The 12,517-nt window shown below is 40.3% G+C and overlaps 1 protein-coding gene across 1 annotated transcript; it reads right to left on the bottom strand.

Annotated features, from left to right (window-relative positions):
* Positions 1-7,031: 7,031 nt before the first annotated feature.
* On the bottom strand, positions 7,032-11,005 carry LOC143876203 (glutamyl-tRNA reductase 1, chloroplastic-like). Its single transcript, XM_077377898.1, has 3 exons — positions 10,540-11,005; positions 8,623-8,864; positions 7,032-8,504 (listed from the first exon to the last, which is right to left on the bottom strand). Exons 1-3 carry the CDS (start codon positions 10,778-10,780, stop codon positions 7,374-7,376), a joined length of 1,614 nt encoding a protein of 537 aa, XP_077234013.1. The 5' UTR covers positions 10,781-11,005; the 3' UTR covers positions 7,032-7,373.
* Between the last annotated feature and the right edge of the window lie 1,512 nt (positions 11,006-12,517).

The following is a 12,517-nucleotide window of genomic DNA, read 5'->3' as shown; positions in this document are numbered from 1 at the left end:
GGGCCTTAATGTTACTGTATGAACCACACCACAGGATGATCCAAACCATGGACGGCTTGGATCATCCTATGTTGTAGACGGTACGCTTCAATTTGAAAAAATATCGGTGGGGCCTACGATTGGGCCTTAATGTTACTGTACGACCAACTCCGTAGGATTATCCAAACCATGGACAGCTTGGATCGTCCTATGTCGTGGACGGGCCTTAATGTTACTTTACGACCAACTCCATAGAATGATCCAAACCATTCATTTGATGGGCCACAATGTAAATAGGTTGTGCCCCAAAAATCATTTCCATAGGATGATCACAACCCTACAATCTATAGAGGTTGCATAAGATGTAGTTTCTATTTAGATCGGATGGCTAGGATCAGCCTATGGAAATGATATTTTGGGACGCAACCTATATTTACGTTTATGGCCCATCAGATGGACGGCTTGGATTATCCTATGGTGTGGTACGGGCGGGGCCTACGTTGTTCAAAGATGGGCCCACCATTCCACCAACGGTTTCTGTTGGGCCCACCAACTGTTCCTGTTGTGTGTGTGTGGAGAGAGAGAGGTCAAATGGTGGGAAAGTGACGTATACATTAAATCCTAACGTTTAACGTTAGCCAGCCATCAAGGGGGGGAACAGCCTACACCGGGAAGAGTGGGGGGGGGGGGTGAATATCAGCGCCCTTCGGTTTCTGTTGGGCCCACCAACTGTTCCTGTTGTGTGTGTGTGGAGAGAGAGAGGTCAAATGATGGGAAAGTGACGTATACATTAAATCCTAACGTTTAACGTTAGCCAGCCATCGGGGGGGGGTGTGGGTGTGAATATCACCGCCCTTCGGACTCCTTATTTTATACGACACGTGGGCCGGTATTTCCACGGAAATACAACGACGGAGAAAAAAATACGTAGGGCCCATCAATTTGGACGGTCTAAAGTCTAAACCATTTAGACCTGGCAAACGCGACCCATGCCCACAGGTCGACCCGACCCACCCGCAAATTGCGGGCATGGGTCTGAGTTTTGGTGACCTGTCAAAACTAACCCACAAAAACACGGGTCGGGTCGGGTCAACCCGCGGTCACTTGGCTTTTTTAAGGGTGGTGATTTTGTTATGCTAATCTAGTTAGATGACTTTTTTTTCTAATGCAAAGGATGGTGATTTTGTCATGCTAATCTATTTTTTAAGGGTTTGATGCCTGAATAGGTTATGGCTAGCACCATAAGTTGATCCCAACCCTCCGATTTGAATGTTAGAGGGTTGATCACTTGATCCTAACCCTCTATAGATCGGAGGGTTAGGATCAACCTATTGAAATGATTTTTGGGGCAACACCTATTTAGCATGTGGGTCATCTAATGGACGGTTTGGATCATCCCACGGTGCCGGCCATACCGCCCTCATCAAAATCCAGTGATAACATTTCCCAAAATAAACAACTGTTTGAATTTGCGGGTGACCTGCGGGTTGACCCGGCCCACCCGCGGGTCACCTAAATTCTGACCCGCAAAAATACGGGTCATTTCCTGACCCGACCCATGTGGCCCGCACCCGTATCACCCGCGGGTTGGCCCGGCCCGACCCACCCGTTTGCCAGGTCTAAAACCATTTATTTGTTGGTCCCCACAATAGATAGGTAGTGTCCCAAAAATCTTTATTCATAGGATGGTTCGGTTGCATATCTTAAGAGAATAAAGAGGTAGTTAGTTAAGGAGATTTTATATGGTGTAAGCCCTTATAGTCCGGTATTTTTCTAGAAGTGCTGTACGGCATGCACCATAGGATGATCCAAACCGTCCATTTGATGACACAAACTAGCGTAACGGTGGCAATTCTGACTCTCCTAGTGGTGTCAATGGACACAGAGGGTCCAATAACATTGATGAACAGGATTTGAGCACAGCAATTGGATCTGACCGTGTCTATTCGATCCATATCTTAATGTACGCACTTAAAGCTTAGGTTAGGAGAGGGATCCTCCAAGAACTAAAGGCATGTCTAGCAACCGAGAAAAACATTGGATCTCTGTTTACTTAATGTGAGAAAGGGACACAGAGGATGGGAGGGCAGGGATACGAGTGAGGAGAGCATGAGAAGGTCGAGAAAACAAGGTAAGGGAAATATCTATTGTAAAGAGAATTATTTTTAGGGAGGATCAACATGCATAAGCATATGACAGTTCCTAAGTCGCAATATGAAATACAGTGATAACTACCAATCGCGAATCAGCCAATACTTATTGGGAAATGATTTCAGCACAAACATGTATTGATACATGCGCGCACTAGATTGTCTCTTAGTATTTAAAATTCCCAAAAAGCACTTACAAGCCAATTAAATACGAAACGTCGACCTACGAGAGCCCATGTATCAAAACATGGTTGTGCCGAAATCATTTCCCTACTTATTTCATTTGCAGATTTGTGCCAATCTTGAAAAATAAGCCGAAAAATGTATTTTCTTATATGTATGTTCTTCTATTTTTGGATTGAGATGATCTCCGACAGAACTGTTTCCATCTTATTCATGAATTTGGCTTTAACTTGCGGATAAGATTATATTAAGGGAAAATCATTAAAAAAATGCATAGTTTATGCGAAATTGTGAACAAAGGGTATTGATTTGATCTGTATAAAAAAGGTGTTGTCAGGTGAGAGAATATCGCTTTCAGGACAAATATACCCATCCTACCTCTTTTTTCGCTCCACCTTTTTGCACCTATTCCTATCCATATGCACTTATTATCTTCTCACCTACCACCTTATTCTTCCTCAAGACTTTTCTAACATGGAAAACTACATGGAAGGGTTTTGAAGGTTGCCATTTACAACAAGGTTTGGTAATCATGAGGGTTTATTCATGATAAACTTATCGAAGCAGTGTTACAAAATGCAAAGAAAATGAATTTTGAGCTTAAAACTAAATTATGTTGCTTTCCCCATTTTCAAGATAAATCCATTTTCTTTGCATTTTTTAATTCTAAAACATCAAAATCAAGCTTCAATTTATGGTTGCCTGCATGACACTAAGATCACAATGTATATCCCTATTATCCTTCGAATTTTTACTCAATTTGAAAATAAAAATCTTTGGAATTATCCCTATTTTACTGGCTTCGGTCGGAAATCCGAACAAACGTTCGGACTTCCGACGGCAGACAGTCAAACTTTGTAGTTCGGTAATTGTCTCATTTTGGTATTTTTTTCGTAATTTTAATACTTTGCTTCCATTTTTTCGTAATTTTTCATTTAAAACTTAGCACTTCAGCCACAAATCCCTAATGATTACTAATTTTTTGCAAGTAATGATTACTATTTTTTGCAATTATGCTTTTGCTAGCCACCTTTGCACCCATATTACTTCTGCCAATCTTTGCATCAAAGGATGGGCCACAAGCCGAGAAGTTGCCTCGGCAAAGGTGCTAGCAAATTCCCATACAAAAAAAGGGAAATGTTATCCATACTACTGTATTTTGATAAGGGCACTCCTCATTTAATTAAAAGTACGGTATAGCCCCCCATAGGATGATCCAAAGCGTCAATTAGATGGGCCACAGCCTAAATTGGTTGTGTCCCAAAAATCATTTCCATAGGTTGATCCTAACCCTCCGATCTATAGAGGGTTAGGACCAACCCTCTAACATTCTGATAAGAGAGTTAGGATAAACCTACGGAAATGCTTTTTGGGGCACAACCTATTTAGGCTGTGGCCCATCTAATGGACGGTTTGGATCATCCTATGGTGCGGGCCATACCGTACTTTTAATAAAGTGAGAAGTGTCCTCATCAAAATACGGTAGTGCGGATAACATTTCTCAAAAACATCTTAAAAAATACGGCAAAAATCCGGGTGACACGCGGGTCGACCCGGCCCGTACGGGCCCGGCGTGGGAACCACATTTTCTACCCCGGAACCACTAGGGAACCAAATTTTATACCTCGGAACCACTAGGGAACCACATTTTATACCCCGGAACCACTAGGGAACCACATTTTCTACCCCGGAACCACTAGAGAACCACATTTTCTACCCCGAAACCACTAGAGAACCACATTTTATACGCCGGAACCACATTTTATACCTCGAACCACTACGGAACCACATTTTATACTCAATAACCATTACAGAACCACATTTTATACCTCGGAACCACTATGGAACCACATTTTATACCTCGAAACCGCTAGGGAACCACATTTTATACCCTCGAACCACTACCGAACCATATTTTATGCCTCAGAACCACTAGGGAACCACATTTTCTACCCCGGAACCACTAGGGAAACACATTTTATACCTCGGAACCACTAAGGAACCACATTTTCTACTCCGAAACCACTACGGAACCACATTTTATACCCCAGAACCATTACGGAACCACATTTTATACCTCGGAACCACTATGGAACCACATTTTATACCTCGGAACCACTAGGGAACCACATTTTATACCCTCGAACCACTACCGAACCACATTTTATGCCTCGGAACCACTAGGGAACCACTAGGGAACCACATTTTCTACCCTAGAACCACTAGGGAAACACATTTTATACCTTGGAACCACTAATGAACCACATTTTCTACTCCTGAACCACTAGGGAACCACATTTTCTACTCCAGGACCACTAGGGAACCACATTTTCTACCCCGAAACCACTAGGGAACCACATTTTATACCCCGGAACCACTAGGGAACCACATTTTATACCTCGAAACCACTACGGAACCACATTCTATACCCCGAAACCACTAGGGAAACACATTTTATACCTCAGAACAACTACGGAACCACATTCTATACTCCAGAACCACTACGGGACTACATTTTATACCCCGAAACCACTACGGAACCACATTTTATACCTCAGAACCAATAGGGAACCACATTTTATACCCCGAAACTACTAGGGAACCACATTTTCTACTCCAGAACAACTAGGGAACCGCATTTTATACCCCAGAACCACTAGGGAACCACATTTTATACCCCGGAACCACTAGGGAACCACATTTTCTACCCGGAACCACTACGGAACCACATTTTATATCCCGAAACTACTAGGAAACGACATTTTCTACCCCAGAACCACTACGGAACCACATTTTATACCTCGGAACCACTAGGGAACCACATTTTATACCCCGAAACCATTAGGGAACCACATTTTATACCCCGGAACCATTAGGGGGGTATATTTGTCCTAAAAGCCATATTCTCTCACCCGACAACACCTTTTTTATAATTTTCAAATCACTACCCTTTGTTCACAATTTCGCATAAACTTTGCATTTTTTTAATGATTTTCCCTCATATTAATTTAGTCTTATTTGTAAATGGGACATTAAGGCATTATAAGCATTATGTGCAGATAAATATATTTAGACTTCAAAACCATTTTCATATAGTATTCACGAAGTCCTAGCTTGTCTTCTAGTATTTAAAGGGCTGTCAAAAGGTTATTACAGTTCCCGAAAAGCTCTCACAAGCCAATTAAATACTAAAAGACAAGCTAGGACCGCGTGAATATCAAAATATCAAAACATGGTAGTGTTGATATCATTTCGCAACTATAAAATACCTTCAAGCATATTCCAAATCTTTCAGTTTTTGTAATTTTAATAGCCAAGTTGTGGAAGGCAAAGCAGTTGGAAGCTTGAGTGTTGGAGCAGTTGTTGCTCAAGAGAAATTATGATAAGTGCACAAGCTTTACAAATGGTTGGACATCCAAACCAACATACAATGGAGTGGGTCAACAGTCAATAAGTTTTCTGAAACAGAATCAAATAACCATACAATATAACCTAATTTAATTCAAGCATATACAATCCACTTCTTTGATGATAGGTCGGGGCCTTAATGAACTGGTATCAGTATCTTAATGTCAAAAGTGATCGAAGAATGAAGAGAAAAAAATTACACCATCTTATGAATGTGCATTACCTAAAATATAACACTAATCAAACTTCTAAATTCATCCATGGTATCTACTGGCACTTGGTTTTCTGCCTTATTCTTTGGTTTGCCCTTGTCTGACACTTGTCGCCCAACTGGAGAGCAGACAGATAGTGCACAGAGTGGAAAACAACAGGCAAAAACTTGGCAAAGGAAAGCTGCTTGGAGGTAGAGGGCCCACGGCCAATGGGATTATTTTCCATGAAAGCCAAAAGGATATTTTGAGTTTAATCCTGCATTATCTAACTCAATTCATATGCGTGGCCAAATAAGACAATGCAACCAGAATTTACTAGATTCATGGAATACTTTGTGTATAATCCTGCATAATCTAGAATGTAATCAATTTCTATACGTGACCAAATAAGACAATGCAAGCAAAAGTAACTAGATTCATGGAGATATAGAACAATATATAAGTTATCATGCTTGTGTATCCATCGTTTGAGTCTCCAAAATTTATTCCAATAATTAAACATCCGATTTGACCTATGGACAAATATGCAAGCATACGTTTCATACTTTCATGCTTGTTTGAGTAAGTAGCAATAAGATTCCCCAATATCATCCTAAGAATAGCTAGGATTTCCTGAAGATTATGACATTTGTTTGATACAAAATTAAAGAAACAGAGAAAATTCGAGTGTATGAAGTTGATACATACTTTCTAAGTAACATAAAGAAAACCAACTACTAAAGTGGGAGAGTAAAGCAATGTTATGTCAGTATGAACTTGATCGATCTGTTAAATTATAACATAATATGATTCACATTCTCTGCTCCATTGCTATGATATTATCCACGATTGGTTATAGAAGGGACTGTTTTGTCTTCAAAGGTATGTCCAATCTATTGTCCTCCAAGGCTCCAATGGCTTACCGCTGTCCTCATCTCCCTCATATGGACTATGTATGGCTTCCTCTAGAAGTACACTAACCCTGGTTGCCAAAACTATCATTTGGGTTTTTCTGATCAAGCGATTTATTTTTCCGAAACATCAATTCTAGACCATAATTACACAGGAGAGAAGAGAACTCCAAAATTCTCTGAAAAACAAAACCATCTCAAAACTGAAATGATCCATTAAATAATAAAAAAGAATTAACATTTTCAAAATTTAATTGTTTCCTACAAACAAAATGAAGCCATTACAACATTATAGACATAAGGTGCTCTATACAGAGAACACTTCTATCATCTCTATATCGATAGAACCCCACAGGGACTATCGCGTCTCTATATAAATGAAGAATTCAAAGCCACAAATGTTAAAGACAAGCTGGGGAAATATTCCTCTTATTTGAATTTGATAAAATGAAGCAGTTGGGGAGGTGAAAATTACAGATACCGTGATCAACAATCTCAGAAGTCAAAGAAATCCTGGAGACAAAAGGAGGTGCAGCAATTCTGACATGAGCTTACTTTTGACTTTGCTCTGTCTTGGCTCTAAGCTTTTGCTCGAACACAGCTATCTCGGTCTCAAGACTAAACATCCTGTTAAGTGCATGCATATTTTCGAGGGTCTCATTCAGAGTCCGACTGTCGCTACCATCACATCTCAAGTGTTGCATAGGACCGTGAAGTAGCTTGTTCAGTATACCCCGGCTAAGGTCATCCACAGCCTTCCTTGTTTTCTTAGGGAGATCATCACCCAATTTTGAGAAACACTTCTCGATCTCCGAAAGCCGAATTCTCTCTGCATATGATCTTAGCTTCTTGATTGTAGGAACGGTCTCCAAAGAGTCCCTCCAAGCCTCAAATTGTTTCGATTCTTCTCCAATAATTGCCTGAGCTTCCATTGCTTTTCTGTGCCGATCTTCCTTATTAGCTTCAACGACTTCCTTGAGATCATCAACATTGTAGACTCGTGCTGACTTGGCACTAGAAACGCACGACCCCACATTTCTAGGAACAGATATGTCAAGAAAGAGTCTCAAGCCCCCAATTTCTGAACTAACAGGAGGAAGGTCTTCAACATGTTCTTTCAACAACAATGGTGTTTCTGATGCCGTGCTGGTGAATATGACGTCGGCTTCAGCAGCACAGGAAAGCATTTCTGACATGGGTTTGTAGATTATTTCAACACCTTTGAGTTCCTCACGAATGGCGGCAACTCTCTCCTCCGATCTGTTTACAACAACCATCTTATTGCACCCTTTTGCGACCAAATGTTTGATCACAAGTTTGCCCATCTTGCCTGCTCCAATCACCAGCATTCTGGCAGAGGGAGACCCAGATTTTGGAAGCTTCATCAGAGCCAACTCAACAGCAGCTGAGCTAACAGAAACCGCCCCAGATGCAATGTTGGTTTCAGTTCTAACCCGTTTCCCAACAGTAATTGCATGCTTGAATAGCCCACTTATGTTTCTTCCAAACCCCACAACTCCTTGCCCAATTTTCACAACTTGTTTAACTTGAGCAAGGATCTGTCCTTCTCCTAGAACAAGTGAGTCAAGTCCCGCGGACACTTCAAATAGATGCTGTGTAGCGTCATTGTTATGCAGCATAAACAAATGCTGTTGAAGCTCTGAAACAGGAATTCCACTTGTCTGCAAACAAAAACAAAGATTATATTCTCATTTGAACACAAGGAAAAGATTGGCAGCTGAGAAAAATCCAAATGTGAATGAGTATTGGCTTGCAAAATAGATTGAGTGGTGAGACTACCTTTGCCATCCATTCTTTGACTTCTAGAATTCCTCGGTGCGCAGACAGAGCCACGACATATATTTCCATTCTGTTGCAAGTACTAAGAACAGCAGCTTCTTCTATGTGATTCAAGCCACAGAGCTCTCCAATGGCGCGAGGCCACTCTGCTTCCGGAACAGCAAGCTTTTCACGCATTTCTACTGGTGCCGTATGAACACTAAGCCCTATGACTACAATGCTGCTCCTTTCCTTTGTATATCCTGATAGAGAATCAAGTACAAAAATATCTTAATATCAGAGCATTGTGGTTGCTTTCATGTAGCTGAACCTAAGAAAAGTTTTACCTAAACAATGGCGGAACCAAGATTTGAAACTCCAACAAATTGAAACATATAGACTGAAAATTTTTATAGACTGGAGAATTGCATGAATTGAATAACACTTTGGGGTAAAGAAAACCGGCACCCCTTCCCATTGCAAAGACTTGGACCAGAAATAAGTCGAGGATGGAAAACTGATCTTTTCACGATATCAAACAGAGAATTGGTGACCAAACTACTTAATACACAATTGTGAAAATTTAAAAAGAATTAAATAAAAAAGATCATATGTGGTACGGATAAAAACAGTGCATCCAACTAAATCCATGAAGCCACATTTAAATTTTCCCAGGAAAAAACAATTAAACCCATGATGCCAAATTTATGTTTCTCAGGTAAGAGAATTTCCAGAATACTTCTTCAATAATCACATGGATTTGTGAAAGAAAAGCAGTTTAAGCCACCGGCCAATCGTATACCTGTAGGGAATTTAACCGGGTAGAACTCACCCCTAAAAGCTAGCTGTTAGAGGGAGGGTGCCCATTCCCTTATAACCCAGCCCCACCCCCATCACTTTACCGATGTGGGACTATTTGCTTTTGCGTGGAACCCCAACAATACCAAACCTCAGACAGGGATTATAAAAAGAAGGATCCATCAGAAGCATCTCAATGACTCAATCAGTAACTTGAGATCCAACAGTGTCACCCATTTTTACAATCAAATGTCATGGAACTGATAGAATCAATTCAACGGATTACATCCCTAACAATGTCCCTTCAAGTAATTGGTATAGATATATCACATTACCTAATTCCCATAGCTACTCACGACAAATTCCTTTCCAAAAGCCCAAAAACAAGAACCAACAAAACAACCAGCAACACTTTCCAGCACCTAATGAATCAACAAAATCTCCCGAAATTATTGTGAACAACCCCGTCATTGTTTTAATTTCCACTACAAAAAACCTCCCTTAACAACCTCGAACCGCAGAACCCGACAGCAACATTCAACATAGATTACAAAACAGTAACAAAATTCCCAAAGATCTGCAACAGAACAAAACCTTGCAGAAAACTCCCAACTCCTTTTCTGATGAACTAGGTAATTTTGAATCGAAAAACAACCTCGCGGTCAAAATCTAAAGGGCCGTTTGGATACATTGATTTTTTTTTGAAATGGTTGGATACAGGGATTTTATAATCCAAGACTGTAAAGTCCTTAAATTTTACAAGCTAAAACCTGGTTTTTAAAAGACTGAGTGGTGAAACACCTTATCTGCGCATTTAAAATCAAAGGTTTTAGCTTATAAAATCCAGGTTTTAGCTTGTAAAATCCAGATTATAAAATCCATGTATTCAAACGGCCCCTAAAAGGTGAAAATTTTCAACAATATCCTGCAAAATAACGTGCATTCACCTATTTCTACACAACACATATCACAATTAGAAAAATCCTCAATCATAGACCCGAAATACAAAAAACCCATCAACCAAATTCAACAAAAACTTCAAATCCATGGCTTTTCCACCTAATCACAAACTAACCATCCAACAAATAGATTAAAAAAAAAAAAAAAACCGAAAAAGAGATCAAAAACCCAAAAACTTACTATCACCAGCCGACGTTTTGAGCTGTTCAAGCGCAGATAAGCTCGACGCCATCGATTCAATCTTCTCCTTCTGAACCAACGAATCAGATCGAATCTCACATCTGGGGTTTAAAACAACCCGTCTTTCCAAAACCCTAATCCGATTCCTAGTTGGCCGGAAAGAGATCCCCATTTGAGGATAAACCCTAGAGGTCCTGAATAGGAAAGTTTCCATATTTGCCCCTGCAAACGACATGGCCATTACAGAGGAGGAGGAGAAGAAGACCTTATCGTCTGAAGGAATTGGAGGTTTTTATTTGAGGGTCGTGTGTTTTGTGTTCGCCAAAATGGAAATAAAAGGCAAGGTGGCCGGTGGGCAAGTATTGACCATGGCAAAATCAAAAGGGATTTGTGATTTCTCTACACGCTCATTGGTGGGTCAAGACACGTTTTGCCCACACTCCCCTTCCTTTATGAGAGATTAGACTCAGTTTTTTCTCAATGTCCTATTGTCTTTAAGTTGACTTTATTTTCATGTCTGAAAAGGTCTGAAATGTTAGTCATTTTCTAAGAATAGAGTTTCTAGTTTCTACTATTGTTGTTTCCATGTGTTGGAGTTTCTAGACTTATATGGCCTTGCATTTTAAGCAACTTTTATAGGGTATTTTCCAAGTTTGGAAACGTATGAGAAGAGAAATTTAATAAATTAACCTTTACCAATTTCACTTGTGATGGTCCCTCTTTTCACCATCACAAGACAAGAGAGTTCATTGAATGAGAGCACCATTGAGAAAGGCTTCCCAAAAAGCCTGGTGATGTGCAAGAAAAGAGAAGATCTAGGGGGGTTTCTGAGCCGCTCTTGTGCTCGATAAAGACCAAAGCATCGTGGGTTTGCACAGAAAGAGAATATATTGTGGCTAGGCACATATGAGCTTTGAAAGAATAACTAGGAGGTGTGAATGGATTCACTTGCGGATCGGATCCATCTATGCCTCAGTCATGATCCATATCCAAATAGTTCTTCTGATTCTACTTCCCGTGTCTCAGTCATGATCCATTTCAAATCGGACTGTCCATCAGAGTGTTCTAGTAGGTCCTACTTTTACATTGCACACAATTAAAATTTCTTAAAAGAGGGGAGGGCGAGAGCCAGGTACAGGGACTGCATGCAGTAGATTAGAGACTTAAAGTTATTGGTTAGAGAATGAAGGGAATAGGGTGACTCCAGACTTTAAGAGGGATGGATGACAAAATACTTAAAATAGGAATCGTTCCGCAGCAATTGATATGACTTATTTTTACTAGAATACCCTTGAAAGTGGAGAGTATTTTCCTAAAATACTTTTTATAAAAAGTGGAGATTATTTTCCTAAAATAATATGATAAAATAGAATTAGGGACTGTCCCACTGGCTTTTGTTAGTTGTCTGTATCTAAACGGTACGTTTTCAGTTCCTATGATTGGGATCCGAAATATGTCCAGATTCAGATGGTCCGTTGGGCTTGGACCTAGGTTTTTTAGCAAAGCCTACTAAGGAAGTCAGTTTCAGATAGTCGAGAAAGGAATGGCCTAATGGGTTGTTAGCAGCTATGTTACAGCATATGGGTTCACAATACCCACATGAGTTGTGAACCAGCTGGTTGCATGGGTCACTAGTGAGTTGTTTGTTAAGAGTTTCTATATGTAAGCCACCACGAACCTTTTATATTGCAACCACTAGTGAGACACTCTCAATCTTAGAAACCATAACTGAAGGTCACTAGTGTGTTGTTTGTTAAGAGTTTCCATAAGGAAGCCCTCATGAATCTTTTTATATTGTAACCACTAAAAACACCCTTTATATTGTAATCTTTTTTTGCAAGGGATATGCTAGGGACCATCCCAGAAGGCATTTCTCGGACGGGCTGTTACATGAGAGAGTGGCCACATAGGCTCTAATTGGCTTAATTCATCCTATGCAGCCACTCTCTCATTCTATGTGGCCATCATTCTTCATTTA

The sequence above is a fragment of the Tasmannia lanceolata genome, unplaced genomic scaffold (assembly GCF_043159265.1).
Source record: "Tasmannia lanceolata isolate RefF3 unplaced genomic scaffold, GAP_Taslan_0.1 ptg000004l, whole genome shotgun sequence".
Lineage (NCBI taxonomy): Eukaryota > Viridiplantae > Streptophyta > Magnoliopsida > Canellales > Winteraceae > Tasmannia > Tasmannia lanceolata.
This window is presented reverse-complemented; position numbering and strand designations above follow the sequence as displayed.